Source organism: Oncorhynchus mykiss, chromosome 10, assembly GCF_057628025.1.
Source record: "Oncorhynchus mykiss isolate SJ-2025 chromosome 10, ASM5762802v1, whole genome shotgun sequence".
NCBI classification, from domain to species: Eukaryota; Metazoa; Chordata; class Actinopteri; order Salmoniformes; family Salmonidae; genus Oncorhynchus; species Oncorhynchus mykiss.
Window position 1 is genome coordinate 11612514 of NC_143031.1, and position 26066 is coordinate 11638579.

A 26066-nucleotide genomic window follows, 5' to 3' on the forward strand; every position below is an offset into this window, starting at 1 on the left:
TCCAGGGCAATAGGAGACACCATATTACATAGTTTCAGGGATATATCAGTGAAGACCACCTCTTCCAGGGCAATAGGAGACACCATATTACATAGTTTCAGGGATATATCAGTGAAGACCACCTCTTCCAGGGCAATAGGAGACACCATATTACATAGTTTAAGAGATATATCAGTGAAGACCACCTCTTCCAGGGCAATAGGAGACACCATATTACATAGTTTCAGGGATATATCAGTGAAGACCACCTCTTCCAGGGCAATAGGAGACACCATATTACATAGTTTCAGGGACATATCAGTGAAGACCACCTCTTCCAGGGCAATAGGAGACACCATATTACATAGTTTCAGGGACATATCAGTGAAGACCACCTCTTCCAGGGCAATAGGAGACACCATATTACATAGTTTCAGGGATATATCAGTGAAGACCACCTCTTCCAGGGCAATAGGAGACACCATATTACATAGTTTAAGAGATATATCAGTGAATACCACCTCTTCCAGGGCAATAGGAGACACCATATTACATAGTTTAAGAGATATATCAGTGAAGACCACCTCTTCCAGGGCAATAGGAGACACCATATTACATAGTTTAAGAGATATATCAGTGAAGACCACCTCTTCCAGGGCAATAGGAGACACCATATTACATAGTTTAAGAGATATATCAGTGAAGACCACCTCTTCCAGGGCAATAGGAGACACCATATTACATAGTTTCAGGGACATATCAGTGAAGACCACCTCTTCCAGGGCAATAGGAGACACCATATTACATAGTTTCAGGGATATATCAGTGAAGACCACCTCTTCCAGGGCAATAGGAGACACCATATTACATAGTTTAAGAGATATATCAGTGAATACCACCTCTTCCAGGGCAATAGGAGACACCATATTACATAGTTTAAGAGATATATCAGTGAAGACCACCTCTTCCAGGGCAATAGGAGACACCATATTACATAGTTTAAGAGATATATCAGTGAAGACCACCTCTTTCAGGGCAAAAGGAGGCACCATATTTCTCTCTATACTGAGCCAGACGGCAGAAGAATGTCTAAACCAATTTAGGATGGGGCGAAATGCTACAGCCTGGAAATACAATTTAAAGTTTGTTACGAATAATCTTTCCCTCATTCTAAATGTATAATTTTTTCTGGATTGTTTACCTTGCTATATACATTTGGAAGCCATGGGAAGCATTGAACTACAGAAATGATATTCAACTTGACAATAGATATTCTGCCGTTTAAAGCAATTGGGATATTATTCCATCTACTGAGTTCGGATTGAATTGATTTGAGTATTCTGTTAATTAAAGTGTCTGGTTTTATCTAAAGAAGGAAATATCTACTCCCAAATATTTGAAATGGGAAACAATTGGGATTCCACAAGTGGTCCTCTGTCGGGGTCTTGAAAGGCAGTAGGGCTGATTTGGTTAGATTCATTTTATAATGGGATGAAGCTGAATTTATCTATGATCTTCAATGTGTTTGGGATCGATTGAGATACATTGTATGGATTTAGTGAAATATCGTCTGCATATAATGAGATGAAGTGATCGGTAGATTTTTGAGAAATTGCTGTCATTTCCTTTGATTGACGAATTGCCTGGGCCAGAGGTTTCATTGATAATAAGAATAGCAGAGGCCAAAATTGGACTGCCTTGTCTGCTGCTTCTAGTGATTCTGAACGGCAGAGATATGAACTATTTTAACTATGGCTGAGGGATTGGCATATAGTATTTTTATCATATTAATGAAATTGTAGCCCATTCCCATATGTTCCAAGACAGACCAGAGATATGTCTATTCTAGTCTATCAAAAGGTTTTCTGCATCGGGAGATGATACAGCCCAAGGAGCTGTTTCTGATGAAGCATCTAACATATGTAATAGTCGACGAAGGTTATCCGAGGATGAATGCTTTTTGACAAACCCGCTTTGGGGAAGTAAGTCTCGAGACAAGATGAACACATTTTGGAAACCAGTTTAATATCTGTGTTCATCAAAGATAGCAGCCAATATTGAAAACACTGGGTGGTATCCTTACCTTTTTTTAAATAAAACTGACATTAGTGCCGTGTTCACATCTCTCCCAAATTAACCTTTGTGAACGGCTGGCTGTATTAATCATTTTGAGCAATAGTGGATCTAATTGATTCCAAAATGTTTAAAGCTGCAATATGTAACTTTTTAGGTGACGTGACCAAATTCACATAGAAATATGAGTTATAGATATGTCATTGTCATTGTAAGCAAGTCTAAGAAGCAGTATATTGTCTCTATGTGCTCTATTTCTATGTTTCCTGTTCATAAGTTTTGTTTTTGTGAATTTCACTTTCGGTTTTGTACACCAGCTTCAAACAGCTGAAAATACAATTTTTTCGGTTAAGGAAAATATATTTCACAGCGGTTTAGATAGTACAATGATTCTCTACACTATACTTGCTTATTTTGTCAAATTTAACTAAAACTAGGCAAACGATTAGAATGTTAGCAACCAGGAAATGCCGGAGTCATTTCTGCATAGTGCACCTGTAATAGACCTCAGTAGGAATATTGTCCCATCCAGGTGATTTTCCTTTTTTCATGCTATCCAATGCCATTGAGAGAGATTTGGTCACCCAGCGAGGTGGCTTCCTCTGTTGAGAGAAGATAGATTCTTAATTATTTTAGAAAGATTTTAGTTTGGCTTGGTGTGGATTTACAATCAGAGGATTCATTTGGGTTCTGATAGTAATTCAGCTGTTTCAGATTCAATAGTTGCTGGATCAGCTATTTGATCATTACTGCATAGCTTGTTAGCCAGTAAATGAATGGGACGATTACTATGGAAGTAATGGTTGAGTCTTACTCGATGGATGGCAAATTCTGCTTCCTGTCTCACTAATACAGTTAACAACATTTCCAGTTCCGATATCTTCTTTAATTAAAGTGGAAAGTCTCCAAACTTTCCACTCTAGTTGAGTAGGTATCCACTTTAGAAGTGAGCAGAGCAAGATATTCATTTATCAGTTTTAATTGCAAGTCGAAGGCAGAGGTAATTTCCTCACGAACAATCTCTAGGATAGTAGAGTCCAACTCTTTCTGTTGTCAGGTTTTGAGAGCCGCCATGTTCCCACAAGTGCATAGTGAACAGAAAAATACCAGCTGCTGGAGCTAAATAGACCTGCTATTGTTCAATGTAATACATTGTAACACCAATTCACACTTGAAAATGAGTTGTTTTTTTTTAAAGCCATGAGAAAGCCACACTTTTCATTGTTTTACAATAAATAAATAACTATATAGCTGTGAAATAATTTGCATAAAGAAAGGGAGCAGGAAATCTGATCACAATGCAGACACAGTGGACGGATAACAGACACATTTTAATAACATGTGTAGACACATTTCTGGAAATATAGGCACAATCAGAATGTAGACAAGATCAGGACAAAGTAACCATGTTAGCACCAGGTATTAACAAGGTTCAAATGTACTGAATAAGATTCATTCCTTTCAATATTTTACCCAGATTTTCACAGAGATGAGTATGTGGTTTATATATATATTTTTTAAAAGAACCACCAGTCAGGAGTATACAGACAGCTCAAGAGGTTCAAGCGTAATGATTATGGCTCTAGATTTCAGGAAATGGCTGTTTCAGATATTTGACAAATGAGAAATTCTCCAATTTAAAGGAAAATGCATCAAACAGCTGTATTTATTTTTTTGGAAAGTTATATATCTTGAAAACTTGATTGCTGACATGCTAAACATACTAGGACTATATCAACAATGGACTAATGAAATAAATACCAAAAGACAGTTTTTGGGTAGAATTCTTCTTTAAAGGACGGTGGGCTTAGCACCCCTCCGAACTGCCTACACTACCCCTTCCCCACTACTACTACATCCATGCGAATGTGCTGTAGGGGATCCACTGACTAATTACAGGCTATTTGTAAACTGACTGCAATTTAACATGACATTGAAATATGAGTTTATTTTTGACATAGCTCAGTGTAATATACAGTAATCTCCAAAAGTATTGGGACAGTGACAAATGTTTTTTATATCATACCCCCAGACATGCTAACCTCTCACCGTTAAAATAAGAGGGGAGGTTAGCATTTTTTAGTGGGGGTATGATATTTGTGCCTGTAACTTTCTCACTCATCATTATTCACAATTCATTCAGAACTATCCATAATCATGGAACTGTAGCATTTACATTAATGTAGAAGTGTTTAGAAACATATTCTATTCTTATTTACAATAAATGTGACTCCAAAATGACACAATACATGATTTACCATTCATTTCTATTGAGCAGAAAATAACCTGAAACACAACCAAAACAGCAAATGCATCCAACAAGTTTATAGAGTCACAAGCTTGATGTTGTCACGCCCTGGCATTAGTTATCTGTGTTTTCTTTATTATTTTGGTTAGGCCAGGGTGTGACATGGGTGATTATTGTGTTTCGTCTTGTCTAGGGGTTTATTAGATTTATGGGGTTGTGTTCAGTGTAGTGGTCTAGGTAAGTCTATGGTTGCTTAGAATGGTTCTCAATCAGACTCAGGTGTTTATCGTTGTCTCTGATTGGGAACCATATTTAGGCAGCCATATTCTTTGGGTGTTTTGTGGGTGGTTGTCTCCTGTGTCACTGTTTGTGCCACACGGGACTGTTTTGGGGTTTTCACGTTTCTTGTTTTGTATTCTGTTTATGTATAGTTTCTCTGATTGAAGAACCATGAACTTTAACCACGCTGCATATTGGTCCTCTGATCCTTCTCGCCTCTCCTCTTCAGATGAAGAGGAGGAAATCCCTTACAGATGTAATCATTGCGTGCTAGGAATATGGGACCAAATACCTAACTTTTGACTACTTTAATACACATATAAGTGAATTTGTCTCAATACCGTTGGTCCCCTAAAATGGTGGGTCTATTTGGTGCAAATGTGCATAGATTGCATTTGGATTACTGATATAGTGTTATTTCTAGCTTTTGATGATTATTTGTGTCCTTGTTTGACATGTTTACTGCCCTGTTAGGAGCTGGTTACACAAGCATTTCACTGCACTGTTAGGAGCTGGTTACACAATCATTTCACTGCACTGTTAGGAGCTAGTAACACAATCATTTCACTGCACTGTTAGGAGCTAGTAACAATCATTTCACTGCACTGTTAGGAGCTAGTAACAATCATTTCACTGCACTGTTAGGAGCTAGTAACACAATCATTTCACTGCACTGTTAGGAGCTAGTAACAATCATTTCACTGCACTGTTAGGAGCTAGTAACAATCATTTCACTGCACTGTTAGGAGCTAGTAACAATCATTTCACTGCACTGTTAGGAGCTAGTAACACAATCATTTCACTGCACTGTTAGGAGCTAGTAACACAATCATTTCATTGCACTGTTAGGAGCTAGTAACACAATCATTTCACTGCACTGTTAGGAGCTGGTTACACAATAATTTCACTGCACTGTTAGGAGCTAGTAACACAATCATTTCACTGCACTGTTAGGAGCTGGTTACACAATAATTTCACTGCACTGTTAGGAGCTGGTTACACAATCATTTCACTGCACTGTTAGGAGCTAGTAACACAATCATTTCACTGCACTGTTAGGAGCTGGTTACACAAGCATTTCACTGCACTGTTAGGAGCTGGTTACACAATCATTTCACTGCACTGTTAGGAGCTGGTTACACAAGCATTTCACTGCACTGTTAGGAGCTGGTTACACAAGCATTTCACTGCACCGTTAGGAGCTAGTAACATAATCATTTCACAGCACTGTTAGGAGCTAGTTACACAAGCATTTCACTGCTCTGTTAGGAGCTAGTAACACAATCATTTCACTGCACTGTTAGGAGCTGGTTACACAAGCATTTCACTGCACTGTTAGGAGCTGGTTACACAAGCATTTCACTGCACTGTTAGGAGCTGGTTGCACAAGCATTTTGCTGCACCCGCTATAACATCTGCCAAACTGTGTACGTGACCAATTAACTTTGATTTGATTTGAGACGGTGTATGTCGGTAGTAGCCAGAGGCAGTCAGCTCACCTGGACCTTCAAATGTCTCCTCTCAGATATGTAGAATTGACACACTTGGTCGGCCAGTCCCAGATGATGATGATTTATTTATTTAAAGGTTATTGGTTTTGTGAAAAGGTCTGAGGTGAAAAAAACTATGAAGAAACAAAAGACCAGACCATGTACCATGTGTCAGTCTTCCATAATTTGTGGTCCAAACATTAGCACGCCATTTCTGACATTGAGATTGGCACAATTTGCAGAAAGTAGACACGTCCTTCTTGTTATAAGCCCTCTGACAGGAAGTCAGTTCTGAGTTTGCTACTGCCATCTAAAGCAGGGCTGTTCAGTTCCAGCCCCGGAGGGCCGGAAAACTTCCGTTTTTTGTTTCTACCTGCTAGTTAGTTGCACTCACCTGGTGTCCCAGGTCTGAATCAGTCCCTTGTTAGGAGTAGAGGATGAAATCCAGAAGTGTTTCTGCCCTCCAGGACCGACATTGAACAGCCCTTCTCTAAAGGATGGGGTGTGTAATGGTAAGGGTCTATTGACCTCTACATTTAGATTTAGATTTGAGTCATTTAGCAGATGCTGTTATCCAGAGCGACTTACAATAAGTGCATTAATCTTAAGACAGCAAGGTGAGACATCCACATATCACAGTCGTAGCATGTACATTTTCCCTCAATAAAGTCGTTTTCTCCAGAATGTCTTCTCTAGGATGTATTTAAACCTGTCAATTTAAACCTTAAATTTCCCCCCTCAATCTGAAGGGTATATGATTTATGTGAGTGTGATGGTAGGGATGATGCAAATTACTTTGTCTTTGGTCAGAAATTGCACCTGATCAGACTGTTGAACCTTCAAAAGCAGAGAAAGCAGAGATGGGTAGAGAAACCTGTAAATGAGATGAATTTAAACACACCTCACAGGAAGTTGATAGAACTTTGCCGGCCCAGACTATAATTATAATTTTTAATTTTCTCTGCAGACAGGTAGTGGAATGCTACATTTATGGACAACTCTTGACATAATTGCTAGACCAGAGTGGTGAACAACCATGGGCATGTTGTCAGGAATCTGCTTTAGCCAACACAAACCCAGCTAGCACTTAAACGTTCTGAGAACCATATGTTTCTTAGAGCTTGGTGAGAGCATGGTTGTCCTATGGTTATTTTGCATACTTTAACAGAACGTTTCCTACAAGTTCAAACATGGTTACATTTAATACAAATTGTTTGAATGTTCTATGAACATTCTCCAACTGGTTTGACAGTTCAGAGAATGTTAAGAAACAACATTCTTCTGTGGGAATTTCAGTACTTCAGCATAACATTTAAGAAAACGATCCCAAAAAAAGAGAACGTTCTCAGCATCAATAAAAATCTCTCTATCCTCGATCTTGTTAAGTGTGTTCAGGTATGTTGGCTATGCCCACTATTTGGCCACACCTTATTTTAATAAGTTCTTGTTTCCTTTGAAATTGGATCTGTTTTAATAGACAAAAATGAACAGCTTTGTATGTGTAAAAAAATATGGCATGCTAGCTCCATCCTGGTGGTGCAGTGGACTAATTCCATGGATAGAAACCCAAATATTATATGTTTGAATCTCTGATGCCGTGTTTGATGCCGTCACAATTAAAAATGTGTTTAGATGATTAATGCCTTTTTATTTATTTTATTTTACCTTTATTTAACCAGGTAGGCAAGTTGAGAACAAGTTCTCATTTACAACTGCTACCTGGCCAAGATAAAGCAAAGCAGTTCGACAGATACAACAACACAGAGTTACACATGGAGTAAAACAAACATACAGTCAATAATAAAGTATAAACAAGTCTATATACAATGTGAGCAAATGAGGTGAGAAGGGAGGTAAAGGCAAAAAAAAAAGGCCTTGGTGGCAAAGTAAATACAATATAGCAAGTAAAACACTGGAATGGTAGTTTTGCAATGGAAGAATGTGCAAAGTAGAAATAAAAATAATGGGGTGCAAAGGAGCAAAATAAATAAATTAAATACAGTTTGGAAAGAGGTAGTTGATAGGGCTAAATTATAGGTGGGCTATGTACAGGTGCAGTAATCTGTGAGCTGCTCTGACAGTTGGTGCTTAAAGCTAGTGAGGGAGATAAGTGTTTCCAGTTTCAGAGATTTTTGTAGTTCGTTCCAGTCATTGGCAGCAGAGAACTGGAAAGAGAGACGGCCAAAGAAAGAATTGGTTTTGGGGGTGACCAGAGAGATATACCTGCTGGAGCGTGTGCTACAGGTGGGAGATGCTATGGTGACCAGCCAGCTGAGATAAGGGGGGACTTTACCTAGCAGGGTCTTGTAGATGACATGGAGCCAGTGGGTTTGGCGACGAGTATGAAGCGAGGGCCAGCCAACGAGAGCGTACAGGTCGCAATGGTGGGTAGTATATGGGGCTTTGGTGACAAAACGGATTGCACTGTGATAGACTGCATCCAATTTGTTGAGTAGGGTATTGGATGCTATTTTGTAAATTACATCGCCAAAGTCGAGGATTGGTAGGATGGTCAGTTTTACAAGGGTATGTTTGGCAGCATGAGTGAAGGATGCTTTGTTGCGAAATAGGAAGCCAATTCTAGATTTAACTTTGGATTGGAGATGTTTGATATGGGTCTGGAAGGAGAGTTTACAGTCTAACCAGACACCTAAGTATTTGTAGTTGTCCACGTATTCTAAGTCAGAGCCGTCCAGAGTAGTGATGTTGGACAGGCGGGTAGGTGCAGGTAGTGATCGGTTGAAGAGCATGCATTTAGTTTTACTTGTATTTAAGAGCAATTGGAGGCCACGGAAGGAGAGTTGTATGGCATTGAAGCTTGCCTGGAGGGTTGTTAACACAGTGTCCAAAGAAGGGCCGGAAGTATACAGAATGGTGTCGTCTGCGTAGAGGTGGATCAGAGACTCACCAGCAGCAAGAGCGACCTCATTGATGTATACAGAGAAGAGAGTCGGTCCAAGAATTGAACCCTGTGGCACCCCCATAGAGACTGCCAGAGGTCCGGACAACAGACCCTCAGATTTGACACACTGAACTCTATCAGAGAAGTAGTTGGTGAACCAGGCGAGGCAATCATTTGAGAAACCAAGGCTGTTGAGTCTGCCGATGAGGATGTGGTGATTGACAGAGTCGAAAGCCTTGGCCAGATCAATGAATACGGCTGCACAGTAATGTTTCTTATCGATGGCGGTTAAGATATCGTTTAGGACCTTGAGCGTGGCTGAGGTGCACCCATGACCAGCTCTGAAACCAGATTGCATAGCAGAGAAGGTATGGTGAGATTCAAAATGGTCGGTAATCTGTTTGTTGACTTGGCTTTCGAAGACCTTAGAAAGGCATGGTAGGATAGATATAGGTCTGTAGCAGTTTGGGTCAAGAGTGTCCCCCCCTTTGAAGAGGGGGATGACCGCAGCTGCTTTCCAATCTTTGGGAATCTCAGACGACACGAAAGAGAGGTTGAACAGGCTAGTAATAGGGGTGGCAACAATTTCGGCAGATAATTTTAGAAAGAAAGGGTCCAGATTGTCTAGCCCGGCTGATTTGTAGGGGTCCAGATTTTGCAGCTCTTTCAGAACATCAGCTGAATGGATTTGGGAGAAGGAGAAATGGGGAAGGCTTGGGCGAGTTGCTGTTGGGGGTGCAGTGCTGTTGACAGGGGTAGGAGTAGCCAGGTGGAAAGCATGGCCAGCAGTAGAAAAATGCTTATTGAAATTTTCAATTATGGTGGATTTATCAGTGGTGACAGTGTTTCCTATCTTCAGTGCAGTGGGCAGCTGGGAGGAGGTGTTCTTATTCTCCATGGACTTTACAGTGTCCCAGAACTTTTTTGAGTTAGTGTTGCAAGAAGCACATTTCTGCTTGAAAAAGCTAGCCTTGGCTTTTCTAACTGCCTGTGTATAATGGTTTCTAGCTTCCCTGAACAGCTGCATATCACGGGGGCTGTTCGATGCTAATGGAGAACGCCATAGGACATTTTTGTGTTGATTAAGGGCAGTCAGGTCTGGGGAGAACCAAGGGCTATATCTGTTCCTGGTTCTAAATTTCTTGAATGGGGCATGTTTATTTAAGATGGTTAGGAATGCATTTTAAAAAAATATCCAGGCATCCTCTACTGACGGGATGAGGTCAATATCCTTCCAGGATACCCCGGCCAGGTCGATTAGAAAGGCCTGCTCGCTGAAGTGTTTCAGGGAGCGTTTTACAGCCTAAGGAATTTATTTTCCATCTGTCCTATGTGCTTGGAGTTAAAAAAAAAGTTTACGCAAAAAAAGCAGTGTTATTAAATCTTATTTAAACATAAATGTTCCCCAGGACAGGAGAAATGTTCAATTCTGTTTTCAGAACGTTTAAAAAAAACATTTAGTTTTACCTGTCAGAAAACATATGGCTTCATTCCCACAACCAATGCAAAACCAAAAGCATTCGTTCCCACAACTTCCAAGGAAGCAAATGTGCTAGCTGGGAAGCATTTTAGAATTAGAGGAGAATGAGAACTAATACAAATCACATCACTGCATGGGTCCTGAACAGATGCCATGAGTCAGGGGCAGAAATAGAAAGCAGTAGGAAAGCCTGCCTTTGCTAGCCTGCCTGTTTGATAAGAGTAATAGCATGTGACATGGAGGTTCAAAGAGGTGACTGAAGGAAACTTTCCACCCTAACTTGTAGCTCCCAGTTTGTAAACTTAATTTGGGCTGCTGTATGTCAGAACTCCACATCAACCCAATGTCAAGTTGTTGCATTACCAGCAGAACTGTAAACATCTTAAATCAAATATACCCAGCTAACAACAAACGTTCCTACAACTTTAGAGAACATTCCCTTAAGCGTCTCATTCAGTTATTTACTCATGTTTTCATAGGAATGTTCCCGTGATGTGCAAGGAATGTTTCCAAGAGACCATTCCCTTAATATCGAATAGAACTTACCCAGAATTCGTTATCATGTTCTCAGAACTTAAGGTATTAATGTTCTGGACACACTTCAAAGGAACCTTTCAAGAACATTCATGTGTCCAGTTTTCTGTGGGTTAGGAGAATATTCAATCAAGGTCGTGGACAAAGGCAGAAAGCTGGTAGCCAAAATTCCATAAATGTGTGAAGAGGATAAATCTATACATCTGTGCCAATGCACCATACAACCAATAAACAATGCATACACTTTGTTTATTTGGGCACTTCGATATCACGGTTTACGTTTTCAACCCCACAATAAGTATGTTGTGACACATATTGTGTTATGTTAAGGCTGGTTATGACACCTACATAAGAGTGTAAAAACACACAAAACCTACTACGGTACTTATTTTATGGTTGGTTATGATACCTACATAAGTGTCAAAAACCCACAAAACCTACCACACAAGACAAAACACTCCATTACACCATAGTCTACAGTACACACCTACTCAGTAAAGGGTTTTTCTTTATTTTTTACTTTGTTTACTATATTTTTTACTACATTGTAGAATAATAGTGAAGACATCAAAAGTCATGTAGTAAGTCATGTAGTAAGTCATGTAGTAAGTCATGTAGTAAGCAAACAAGTCTTAAACAAATCAAAATGTATTTTCTATTTGTGATTCTTCAAAGTAGCCACCCTTTGCCTTGATGACAGCTTTGCACTCTCTTGGCATTCTCTCAACCAGCTTCACCTGGAATGCTTTTGCAACAGTCTTGAAGGAGTTCCCACATATGCTGAACACTTGGTTCCGTTTCCTTCACTCTGCGGTCCAACTCCCTTACACAGCCAGGATGTGTGTTGGGTCATTGTCCTGTTGAAAAACAAATGATAGTCCCACTAAGCGCAAACCAGATGGGATTTGCGTATCGCTGCAGAATGCTGTGGTATCCATGTTGCTTAAGTGTGTGTTGAAAACTAAATAAATTACTGACAGTGTCACCAGCAAAGCACCCCCACACCATCACACCTCCTCCTCCATGCTTCACTGTGGGAACCACACATGCAAAGATCATCCGTTCACCTACTCTGCATCTCACAAAGACACTGCAGTTGGAACCAAAAATCTAAAATTTGGACTAATCAGACCAAAGTATTCAGACCCTTTACTCAGTACTTTGTTGAAGCACCTTTGGCAGCGACTACAGCCTCGAGTCTTCTTGGGTATGACGCTACAAGCTTGGAACATATGTACTTGGGGAGTTTCTCCCATTCTTCTCTGCAGATCCTCTCAAGCTATGTCAGGTTAGATGGGGAGCGTGTCTGCACAGCTATTTTCAGGTCTCATCAGAGATGTTCTATCGGGTTCAAGTCCGGGCTCTGACTGGGCCACTCAAGGGCATTCAGAGACTTGTCCTGAAGTCACACCTGCGTTGACTTGGCTGTGTGCTTAGGGTCGTTGTCCTGTTGGAAGGTGACCAACAACGACGAGACGGCCTACAGGGAGGAGGTGAGGGCCCTCTGAGTGTGGTGTCAGGAAAATAACCTCACACTCAACGTCAACAAAACTAAGGAGATGGTTGTGGACTTCAGGAAACAGTAGAGAGAGCACCCCCCGATCCACATCGATGGGACAGTAGTGGAGAGGGTAGTAAGTTTTAAGTTCCTCGGCGTACACATCACAGACAAACTGAATTAGTCCACCCACACAGACAGCATCGTGAAGACAGCGCAGCGGCGCCTCTTTCAACCTCAGGAGGCTGAAGAAATTCGGCTTGTCACCAAAAGCACTCACAAACTTCTACAGATGCACAATCGAGAGAATCCTGTCGGGCTGTATCACCGCCTGGTATGGCAACTGCTCACCCCCAACAACCGTAAGGCTCTCCAGAGGGTAGTGAGGTCTGCACAACGCATCACCGGGGGCAAACTACCTACCCTACAGGACAGCTACACCACCCGATGCCACAGGAAGGCCATAAAGATCATCAAGGACAACAACCACCCGAGCCACTGCCTGTTCACCCCGCTATCATCCAGAAGGCGAGGTCAGTACAGGTGCATCAAAGCAGAGACCGAGAGACTGAAAAACAGCTTCTATCTCAAGGCCATCAGACTGTTAAACAGCCACCACTAACATTGAGTGGCTGCTGCCAACACACTGACTCAACTCCAGCCACTTTAATAATGGGAATTGATGGAAATTGATGTAAAATATACTTTAAACAATGCTACTTAATATAATGTTTACATACCCTACATTATTCATCTCATATGTATATGTATATGTATATACTGTACTCTATCATCTACTGCATCTTTATGTAATACATGTATCACTAGCCACTTTAAACTATGCCACTTTGTTTACATACCCTACTTTACTCATCTCATATGTATATACTGTACTCGATACCATCTACTGCATCTTGCCTATGCCGTTCAGTACCATCACTCATTCATATATCTTTATGTACATATTCTTTATCCCTTTACACTTGTGTGTATAAGGTAGTAGTTTTGGAATTGTTAGGTAAGATTACTCGTTGGTTATTACTGCATGTGTATGTGACAAATACATTTGATTTGATTTGAACCTTCGCCCCAGTCTGAGGTCCTGAGAGCTCTGGAGCAGGATTTCGTCAAGGATCTCTTCACCATAGAGATGCTTCACCATAGAGATGGTGCCAGGTTACCTCCAGACAAGACACTTGGCATTCAGGCCAAAGAGTTCAATCTTGGTTTCATCAGACCAGATACTCTTGTTTCTCATGGTCTGAAAGTCCTTTCAGTCCCTTTTGGCATCCTCCGAGCTGGCTGTCATGTGCCTTTTACTGAGGAGTGGCTTCTGTCGGCCACTACCATGAAACCCTGTCGAGTGCAGCAGAGATGGTTGTCCTTCTGGAAGGTTCTCCCATCTCCGCAGAGGAACTCTGGAGCTCTATCAGAGTGACAATCGGGTTCTTGGTCACCTCCCTGACCAAGGTCCTTCTCCCCCAATTGCTCAGTTTGGCCGGGCGGCCAGCTCTCGAGTCTTTCTGGTTCCAAACTTATTCCATTTAAGAATGATAGAAAAAGTCAAGGGGTCTGCATACTTTCCGAATGCACTGTATACATGGTTATGACTGTCTCGTAGCGTGTTATGATGGGTTATGATGTGTTATGACACTGAGTGTCAAGTAAAGTGTCACCAATACATCGCACCCTACATTGAACGCTTACCCAGTATCAAAGACTTGGCTAGACAATCTCCGAATGTCATGACACTTTTTGGTGTTTTGTAACATACCAGATAGGTGCAGTGAAATGTGTCGTTTTACAGGGTCAGTCATAGTACGGTGCCCCTGGAGCAAATTTATTTTTTACATTTTTTACATATTTTTTTTTACCTTTATTTAACTAGGAAAGTCAGTTAAGAACAAATTCTTATTTTCAATGACGGCCTAGGAACAGTGGGTTAACTGCCTGATGACTGTTAAGTGCATTGCTCAAGGACAAATCTTGAGAACTTGGCAACCATGTTCTGTGCATGTTTTGTGGAACGTTGATGGAATATTCTCCCAACCCTTAGCAAACTGGACACTTGAATGTTCTCGCAACATTAATGTTGTATATTCTGATAACATTGTAACCACGTTGTAACCTATAGTAGTTCTGCTTGACATTAGGGGCTGTTCTCTTAACTTAAACACCAAAACATGCTAAAAAGGTTCACAGAAGGTGTTTGCTAACATAGATAGAATGTTCCCCTAACTAACGGAAAACTGGACACTCAAACGTTAGGGGAACATTACGGGTAACATTGCAAAAAGATTCTCTCTCCATAGAATTGTTAACTGCGTTGTCACCCCTTACAATCGATACCAGCAATACATCATGCCAGGTTTTGAATCGTCGCCTTTGGAAAATACTGTAGCTACATTGACTTTGATCAAGAGAACACACTTGCCAATGTTCTGTTATCAACTCATATCAACTCAAATTCTGGAGACTAATGGAATTTTACCCTGTTAACGGCTCTCTGAATCAAAAAAACATTTTATGTATGTCTTCCAGGGAATGTTAAAGATTTACTCTCTCCATAGATATCTCAGCTATACAGAAGAAGAGGGTAGTTGTGTAAAATACTATTTAAATCAAGTATATTAATAAAAACCCTCATCTGGCACTAAAGGCTTTGCCTTGCTATCCATAATGCAGACTGATCTCATAGTTATTAGTTCCCCCTGCAAAACAAACCTGGGATAATCACCCCATAAGTCTCAGTATAACATCCAGATGAAAACTCAACATAGCTTCTAGTGCCAGTTGTACTGTCATATTAAAGCTCTGTTGTTTTGTCAGTCCGAACTGTGAGCAGTGCTGCTGATGCAGTGCTTGGTGGTGAAATGAGAAGCTGAATGTTTGTTACATAAGCACCATTACAGCAGTAGTTCATGGCCACCCTCTCTCACCATGGCAAGCACCGCCTGCGGCCTGTCATTAACCTTGACTCTGTTTCCACTGTGGACCCCCCTTCAACTCCTGCCTGTGTGGATCTGCAGGGAAAGTGCAGGTCATCCATCCACACAATGTACGCACCGCTTTCGGGATGTGTCAAACCTCCATGCATCGGGTTTACACAAAGCCTCATAACATCGACGATATTAATGTATTTTACTGTATCCGAACCATGCAGACTTCTTGGTCCTAATGTTTTTGAATACCCTCTCATTGTTGGATTTCTAGACAACTGCTGTCTTGTTCAGATGTAAGTCAGTGAGAATGGGAGCATTGCATTTTTGGCTGCAGCCCAGCATGTCACTTACAGACACAGAGCAGAATTAGGCTGTGGTACAGTATTACGGACACAGAGCAGAATGAAGCTGTGGTACAGTATTACGGACACAGAGCAGAATGAGGCTGTGGTACAGTATTACGGACACAGGGCAGAATGAGGCTGTGGTACAGTATTACGGACACAGAGGAGAATGAGGCTGTGGTACAGTATTACGGACACAGAGCAGAATGAGGCTGTGGTACAGTATTACGGACACAGAGCAGAATGAGGCTGTGGTACAGTATTACGGACACAGAGCAGAATGAGGCTGTGGTACAGTATTACGGACACAGAGCAGAATGAGGCTGTGGTACAGTATTACGGACACAGAGCAGAATGAGGCTGTGGTACAGTATTACGGACACAGAGCAGAATGAGGCTGTGGTACAGTATTACGGACACAGAGAAGAATGAGCCTGTGGTACAGTATTGCAGACACAGAGCAGAATGAGGCAGTGGTACAGTATTACGGACACAGAGCAGAATGAGGCTGTGGTACAGTATTACGGACACAGAGCAGAATGAGGCTGTGGTACAGTATTACGGACACAGAGCAGAATGAGGCTGTGGTACAGTATTACGGACACAGAGCAGAATGAAGCTGTGGTACAGTATTACGGACACAGAGCAGAATGAGGCTGTGGTACAGTATTACGGACACAGGGCAGAATGAGGCTGTGGTACAGTATTACGGACACAGAGCAGAATGAGGCTGTGGTACAGTATTACGGACACAGAGTAGAATAAAGCTGTGGTACAGTATTACGGACACAGAGAAGAATGAGCCTGTGGTACAGTATTGCAGACACAGAGCAGAATGAGGCAGTGGTACAGTATTACGGACACAGAGCAGAATGAGGCTGTGGTACAGTATTACGGACACAGAGCAGAATGAGGCTGTGGTACAGAATTACGGACACAGAGCAGAATGAGGCTGTGGTACAGTATTACAGACACAGAGCAGAATGAGGCTGTGGTACAGTATTACGGACACAGAGCAGAATGAGGCTGTGGTACAGTATTACGGACATAGAGCAAAATGGGTTAAAGTATCTTCTCCTCCATACCACCACAGCCACTGATTTCACAGTTGAGCTCAGCTGAATGGCTCTGCGCTGAGTCACATTACCTGGATGACTGAGATTAGAAAGAGCCACTAATTGAATGTGAACTGCTCGGCACAGTGTGGTCACCCAGGGCCTTGTTTCCACCCACACCAATACACAATGTGTATGGATACTCTTCTTTAGACTGAAACTGCAACATTATTCTTCAATGGAAACATTTAACAAATGACATATGCTTGTAGATCATTTCCCACAATGGTGTCAATTTATGGACAGTTGCTTGAAAATGGGATTAAAAGAGCAGCTGTATTTTTGTTATATCAGATCAGAGTAACATTGACTTTGACAGAATACACTGACTGCTTTGCGGTTTGTTTTTCTTTTGTAAAAATGGAATGAAAGGCTATTTCAACTCTTTCATCCTCATGTAGTTCTGTAAATGATGTGGGATATGAACAGAGTGAGGCCATCAAAGCTGAAGAAAAAAAATGTGTGTCATTGTTTACAGGAGTCAATTCCTATTGATCCTCCACAAAGACATGATTTTCGAAGAAACGGTTGCAATCAAACTAGAGGATCACACCAAGTCACCCCATCTAAATACATATAAATCAATGGCACAGGTGAAAAATGAACATACACGTTTATTCTACATGTAGTAAGGGCACATATTGTACAAACTGTAAACTAGGTACTGTAATACATTTGAGGATTGTTTTTCTTCAACACCTTCTTGACAACTGCAGCACATTATTTCATCTGACTGACGAGTGCCTGGACTTTTCAATAAATCCACACTGAAAAACAGCACAAACAGTTTTCTACTCACATTTAAGGATTCTAAGATTTTTTTTTTAAAAGCACTTGTGTTCACATCTAGATTTGAACATTATACAATACTGTTTTCCATTTTATGTTTACATGAAGGTTTGCTGTTGAATGTCGAGGTAGGGGTGCCATCATAAATAAATAATCTTAACAAAATGAGCTGGAGAACAATACCCTTGCAGTTGGACCCATCCAAAAAGGATGTTGTTTAATGTCATACAAGGAGACAGTTATATATTCCTATTTGTCATTTGATGCAGAGGAATGCTTTGCTGTCAGCTAGGTTAACAAAAGCACTGTTACATGTGATGTCACAACAAACATCTAGACAGAACAACACACTTGTTTCTCATAACCTGTGGGGCACCCCTAGGAAAGACATTTGAGCAAACAAGGCATTCTGCTTTTGTAATTTTGCAATGTAATGCCCAATTCATAAAGTGCCAGCAAACTGTGGTGAGCAGAGTTAAACATGACTGGTAAATTTGGCGGCTTAAATCTATCTCAGGAATTATACAGATATAGCAACAAGCAAGATAGTTAAACCATCTGAAACCAAAATGAATATTACTCTGTATAAATGTATAAAACCAAAAACTCTGGACAACCCTCAGATACTTCAAAGTGCCATGCCAGTGTCATAATTGTTCATATGGTTAAGAAAATGAAACTCATAAAACTTTACAAAACATTGTCATCTCACAGCATGAGTTTCACATTCAGCAAAATCATTGGAAACAAAATATGAATAGACAATTGTTTATGTAGGGCATCTTTACGCAGGCCCAATTACCTAGTTGTATGCCCAGGTGTGCGTGTTGTGATAGAACCACAGAGGGGAACAGCAGGGAAGGATTGTTTACTAATGAACTAAATCCCTCTGAGTAACAGCTTTCTCCACTGATTAGACGGGGCCTGACAGGAGGAGCACTGAGCAAACAAAGACAGTCTTCTAGAATGTTCCCCATAGCTGCTCAGATTATGCAGAGTTCATTTTTTTATCGTAGATTTGAGCAGACTCATGTTTGTAAATAATTTGAAAATAAATTATAAGCAAAGGATATAGTTAATCATAGAGAGACTGGTCAATATTTGGGAATAGGACAACTGATATGGTAGAAAATGGAAAAAGGCCAACCTTCACTTCACATAGATGCTGCTGTTTTGCCTTCGTCAAAGACATAATGCCTTTGGAAAAAACTTTTTAAAATCAGATGCTACTATATCAAGTCAGCACTTAAAAAAAAAAAACATGTTTATTATGGTATTGATGGCTTCTAGCACCCCTTGACAATTGGAGTAGAGCTGAGCAGTGGGCACGTTCCACCTTCATCTACAAAATGACAGAGACAGAGGTCTTCTCAGAGAGAGTTCATATTTTGGCACTTGTCATAGAAGGCTAGACTTGATGGACATACACTCTTAAGAATCCAGGGCCAGGCAAATAAAATGAGGTCATAAAAACTCAATAGGATTACAGAAGGGGGTGGAGCTAGGTGGCTTCTCAACCTCTTTTTGTAACTCATAAGTAACATGCTGATTCAAAAACGTTCTCCCTGTTGCATTTTACCAAATTTGATTTCCCAGAACCAATTTAAGACTAATACCATTAAATTAACATTGATGTATGACAACTCCATGCTTTTACACCTGTCGATACAACTCCATGCTTTTACACCTGTCGATACAAGAACAAGGTTGAGGCCTGGAAACAACTGAGCCACAATGCATTAACTCTAGTTCATTTTGACATCAAAACCATGTGCCGTAGACTTCCCATCATGGGAGCTATGATAAATTGGGAATTGTAAAGAGTGTTAAAATATGTCCTTCACCCAATGCACACCACAAAATCCAATTGTCCTAATTCCAATGTAGAGTCATGCAATGCCTCCTGAAATGAAAAACCATACAGGTACTAATTGAAAGCCTTAACCACACTAGCTCTATAGAATTGCTCCTCATTTTCACGAACAGCGTATTGTTTGCCATCGGTCAAATTCAATACTGCATAGAAAACATCTCAACAGTCACAGCTACAAATGAGATAATTGATCAGAAGAGTGACAGGACCAAAGCATTCAGTGGGTGTTTAACAATCTGGCTGCTATGAGCACAACAACAGTCCCACTGTTCCCTAAAACATCATAGCTCCAGCTAAAACAATTCACAATATCAGTTTTCAGCGGTTTACCAAAGGTCAATTGTGTTCTGGCTGTGTGGCTGTTGACTTGCATAAGGTGCAATAATTACATTTTTCAATTATGCATTGACGGCATTTACTGCTGCTCACTTAGCTGATTGTTTCCATGCAAACTGACCATTAATAGAATCAGAATCAGCTCTCTGCATTAGGACAGTAGAAGGTTGCGTCCTAATATAGTGCACTACTTTTGACCAGAGCCTTTAGGGAATAGGATGCCAATTGTAAAACACTTGAAGAAATGTCTGATGGGCCCTGACTTGCCAAAAGAATCACTGATGCCCTAAGAGTGTGAAGAGGTACCACTTTTTAGGAGAAGACGTGTCTAGTGGGAGAGAGTAATGAGGATGAAGTTGGGAGAGAACTGTGTCCACGGTGATGCCTATGCTACAGCTACACTGGTAGACTTGACTTGACTTGCTGATGCGATGATGGGTGCTAGGAGGGCTTAGAAAGTAGGCCCTGTTTCACACGGGACTGTTAGACACATGGTGTTGGTTCTTTAAAATCAGGTCCGCCAGTTAGTTTTTTTAAATCAGGTTTGCCAGTTAGTTTTTTTTAAATCAGATTTGACAGTTTGTTCTATTAAATCAGGTTTGTCAATTTGTTCTTTAAAATCAGGTTTGACAGTTTGTTCTATAAAATCAGGTTTGACAGTTTGTTCTATTAAATCAGGTTTGACAGTTGGTTCGTTAAAATCAGGTTTGACAGTTTGTTCTATAAAATCAGGTTTGTCAATTTGTTCTATAAAATCAGATTTGACAGTTTGTTCTATTAAATCAGGTTTGTCAATTTGTTCTTTACAATCAGGTTTGACAGTTGGTTCTTTAAAATCAGGTTTGACAGTTTGTTCTTTAAAATCAGGTTTGACAGTTGGTTCTTTAAAATCAGGTTTGACAGTTGGTTCTTTAAAATCAGGTTTGACAGTTTGTTCTATAAAATCAGGTTTGTAAATTTGTTCTATAAAATCAGATTTGACAGTTTGTTCTATTAAATCAGGTTTGACAGTTGGTTCTTTAAAATCAGGTTTGACAGTTGGTTCTTTAAAATCAGGTTTGACAGTTGGTTCTTTAAAATCAGGTTTGACAGTTGGTTCTTTAAAATCAGGTTTGACAGTTGGTTCTTTAAAATCAGGTTTGACAGTTGGTTCTTTAAAATCAGGTTTGACAGTTGGTTCTTTAAAATCAGGTTTGACAATTTGTTCTATAAAATCAGGTTTGACAGTTTGTTCTTTAAAATCAGGTTTGACAGAAGATTCTTTGAAATCCAGTGTGACAATCAGAGTGAGCTCCATCAACACTTTTGCATTTCCCAATTGGGAAAATCATGTACTACAAAAGGGGAATGCAACTAAAATATATAGAAATATGACATACTTGGCATAAGACGTTGTATCTCTGTGAAAATGAAAGGTATTTAAAGCCTCCGTAACTGTTCTATCAAATGCATACATGTGTATACACCATACCTTACCTTACCACAACCCTACCACGCTGAGGCTTACCACTTCAATTTCACAACAACACAAATGCAAGAATTGATGAGGGTTGTTTTGAACCATTTTCACCATCCTATGGCCTCTCTCCATATTATTTTAGTCAGTTATCATTAACCAGAAGTGTATTCAACTCTCTAATAAATTATGATGATTATTATAAATAACATTTTAAATAATTATACACTGTTGTTGACATCGAAAAAAACAATCAAAACCAATTATCTTTATAGTTATCTTTGTAAGAATATGAAACACGCTGTACATATAGATGTAAAGCACTTACCTACGAGATATTTTGCTAATATTTCTACTTCTTTCTCCATGTTATAACAGCTTCCAGGATATTTGTCACTACTGTGTACACATGCAAATGTATACATATTAGTAAATACAACACATGTATACACGTGTGTATTTCGTTTTACTTTATTCAAGTTATGGAACATTTATCAACAAATCTGTCTATACTTTAATAATAAATGCTGAAGGTGTTTTGCAGATAGTTATCCAGGATAAAGTGCCTTCATTTGAAACATTCTGTAGATTTCCATAGTGATTTGAGTTTTAAGGTTCGCAGTGAAGCTCAGTTTGTATATACCACACTTCTGCTAGGCATACTGCCAAGTCTCTCCCTCTTGGTTCCTTCTCATGTTTGAATACCAATACATACACCCGTCAACATGTCACAGTTTTGTGTTGGCCGTTCTGAGTTATAGGATTAATCTTTTCCAGTGACACATCGGCATCGCTGCCCAAGTTCCCAGAAAGGGACGGGGACAGTTTCTCCAAGGTCTTAATCCCAACCCCATCCTTCTTCTGCAGCTCCTCCTCCTGACACAGGATGCTGTGGGGAATCATATAGGTGGCATTGTTGCTTTCCTTGGGAATGTGCCCTTTGGGCTGATACTGGGACGCAGGCGGCTGGGATCCATTGTTGTTGATGCTCACTATCTCTATGGCATTGCTGCCCGGGCAGAGTCTGTGGCAGCCCAGCAGGATGGAGAACGCTTTGCGGAAGTCCGCGTTGAAGGCATATATGATGGGGTTGAGTGAGGAGTTGGCCCAGCCGAACCAGACGAACACGTCGAAGGTGCCGGGGCTGATGCAGAGGAAATCAGAGGGGCCGTTGGGCTCACAGAAGGGTACCATGCAGTTGAGGATGAAGAAGGGCAGCCAGCAGCACACAAACACCCCCATTATGACAGAGAGGGTCTTTAGGACTTTGGTTTCTCTTTTGAAAGACATCTTGAAGGAGCTCTCCGTCTCCATGTTGGAGTTGTTCCCCATACTGCTGTGGCGGTTCTTGGCACTCTCCGCAGCCCTCTCCAGTGCTGAGATCCTCCTGATTTGTATCTGGGCAATTCTGTAAATCCGGGTGTAAGTCACGATCATGATTGCCACAGGGATGTAGAAGCTGATGAGGGAGGAGGAGATGGCATAGGTCCTGTTAAGGCTGGAGTCGCAGTTGTCCGGCGGCAGCTCACCGTAAGTGCCGTTGAGCTCCAACACCGCAGCCTTGTGCCAGTTCAACTGCACAGGGATGAAAGAGATGAGCACAGACAGCGTCCATGCCACACTGATCATAATAAACGCCACCTTGGGTGTCATCTTCCTCTCGTAGCGGAATGGGCTTGAGATCGCCCAGTATCTGTCCACGCTGATGACACATAAGTTCAAAATGGACGCTGTTGAGCACATGATGTCGAACGCCACCCAGACATTACAGAAGGCACCGAACGGCCAGAAGCCCACGATCTCCGTTGCTGCCTTCCATGGCATCACCAAGATGGCCACCAGCAGGTCTGAAATGGCCAAAGAGATCACAAAGAAGTTGGTGACCTTTGAGCGCAGGTGGCGGAACTTGGTGACTGCAACACATACCAGTGTGTTCCCCAGCAGTGTGGTCAGGATGAGCGCAAAGAGAAAGCAGCCTGTCAGAACGCGCTTGGATGAGTCTCTCTCCAGCAAATTATCGCTATCGCGGACCGTGGAGAAGTTCAAATCCATGTTTCTGTCAGCTTGTAGAGATAGAAATCACCCCATAATTCCAATCACCTGAACTCAGGCCAATTAGATGGAAAATGAACCCTTGGCCGCTTGCCTGGGGGCCATCAAGTCTGGAGGCTGGTTCACCATGCTCATCACAGCAATCATCCTGCAGAATAGTGTCTATAAATATTTCAAAAAGCACTCTTTATAAATGAGCCAAAAAATGCACCCTGTTCATGAATTCTCAAAGACATTCTACTGTCAGAGCAGCAGTTTTCAACTATGGATATTCCATCTGTTATTGAAGAGTTTAATATGATGTACCTACGAATCTAAACTTTTACTCTGCTTTATCATATGTCTATTTCAATGACCTGTCAGCAGTCATCTGAAAATTTCACACCATATTCTCGCAGGCATGTTCAGTAAACAGAGGCTAGGCCAATCATTAGCCTTATATACGGGCTCGTCGATACAGTCTATTGATCATATTAACACTGTGTTTATCTGATTTGTTTAATGACTGACGAGGCGTGTCCGTGTGATTATATTCGTGCCCTTATTGACGCTCCATCCAGGACAAGCAACTGCAGGGCACATGCACCGGACAAGATGCCTGACGCTTTGGACGGTGATGGAAATGTAGACATGCAGTTGCAATATTGTTGAACTGAAATGCACACGCATCATAACAACAAAATAAATACATCGTCCGTATCTTTACGCATGAAACGTGGCATCTGTAGCCTATGTTTTATGAAAATGTAGCAATTAAGTTTCCATAAGCACCAAGAACACACAACAGGCTACATCTTACTGTGGAGCAACACAACGATAATCCTGGAGCTCAGTCCGTTCGTGCGGTCCATTTTTGTCCCACAACGAGTCTCCAAATTTGCAATGGGACTCCATAGAAGATGAGCTGTCAACTTCTTTTAAACAACCGTTTTTTTGTAAATGTCCTTAAATCCTCAAAGAAAGCTCAATGGTAAACCATGGTTTACTTCGAAATAGCAAGCTCTACATATTCTCTTTCCCACGTATCTGTCTACAGCAGAAGCGCGCGCCTCTGTCTGCTCTCCTCGCGTGTGCTCCAGATGCAGCCCGCAGCCTCAGTACCGCTAGCAGTGTGTTATTCTCATTATATGTCCTTTCAAACTTCCCTCTATCTTCACCCGAAAAACTGTGTGACCACATCCAGACAAGGTCGAAATACCGTCCGATAGAATCAATTCAACTTGTGCATCTTCTCACAAGCTCCAGATCAACAAGAATACTAGCACGACTTAGTCACGCTTTCCTAAACGCACTAGATGTCATTTTTTCTTCTTATGTTCAAGTTATTGTGAAGAGATCCACATTCCATCAAAGTCTCCAGTCCTTATCCACCACTGACGTGTCCGAAGTGAAGTCGCTCACTTGTAGATTGAGGGAAGATGAGACGTTTTGTGCGCCATATGCACTCAGCTGCGCGCCAGGGTCTCTGGAAACGTCCCCACCAGCTTGTTTCATCTCAATCATCAACAGGATATTTAGCTGAAATGTGTTAATTTGTTCCTATTAAAGCCCACTCTTCGATATTGATATTACTTTTATAATTACATGATTCATTATACATTAGCGTAATATTACAGCAATTGATTTAGTCTACTAAAACTGTGTGGAGTGAGTGCCAAAAATAAAGTGTTACTTTCGGTCCCGGTTCTCCCGTATGTCATATAAGGGATTTGATAAGATAGCTCAAATTGGAATGAAATCAAATGAACCACGAAATTATGAAAACATCTCATGCTGAAATTGTCTCAAAGTTTAACTTGAAGGCAATCTATTTGGATAGATAGGCACAATAACGCCATCTACTGGAGACCATATGTATTACAAATAAAACACATGAAAATGTGGGATGCTGCAAGGTTATGTTAGGCTATTATCATCATCATCATCATCACCGAATAAGAACACCAATACATCTGATATATTCCAGAGGCAATAGAAAAGGACACATACCCTTGTGCAGTATGTGTTGACATTTAGGTCTGTGTGGACAACAGGCTACAAACTGGTCAGTTTGGATGTTAAACTATTTAGCAAGCTGAAAACCTCAATGGACCCTTCCATACTGCCGTCTATGTGTAGTAGTGGGGGCTTCTAAGGGGAGATTGGCTCATAATAATGTCTGGAATGGAGTTTTAAGGCTGGAATGGGGTGAATGGAATGGCATCAAACACATAAAAAACACACATTTGATTCCATTCCATTCATTCCATTCCATTCACTCCATTCACTCCATTCCAAATCATATCAACTCATTATTATGAGCCATCCTCCCCTCAGCAGCCTCCACTGATGTGCAGTATACATGTGTGAGTAATTCATGAAGACAACCAAGTGTCTGAGGCCTGGCGGATTACACGCCCACTTCTCCCTGTAGCACCAAGCAAAGACGTGTGTGCAGCAACGTTCAGTCAAAGCCCAGAGTCTCCCTGTCACCACAGACCACCATCCACGTGGTAATGTATTTCTGCATCGCATCCTAAAGCAAAATCAGATACTGTATTCAAATATTTATATCCAAAATTCAATCTTCTAGAAAAGTTATGAAAGAGCACGTCAGAGCTGATATTCGTATTGTCGGATCTTTAATGACTAATGACTGATGGGACGACAGGAAACGTCTCAGGGCATAGAGCCCGG

The 26066-nt window shown here is 41.0% G+C and overlaps 1 protein-coding gene across 1 annotated transcript; it reads right to left on the reverse strand.

Moving 5' to 3' along the window:
• Window positions 1-17480: 17480 nt before the first annotated feature.
• On the reverse strand, window positions 17481-24933 carry LOC110533343 (D(1)-like dopamine receptor). The gene has a single exon (XM_021617454.3). It carries the CDS (start codon window positions 23388-23390, stop codon window positions 22059-22061), a length of 1332 nt encoding a protein of 443 aa, XP_021473129.1. The 5' UTR covers window positions 23391-24933; the 3' UTR covers window positions 17481-22058.
• Between the last annotated feature and the right edge of the window lie 1133 nt (window positions 24934-26066).

Excerpts from the sequence above, each read along its gene's own strand:
- LOC110533343 (XM_021617454.3), bottom strand. The coding sequence starts at position 23,390 with ATGGATTTGAACTTCTCCACGGTCCGCGATAGCGATAATTTGCTGGAG.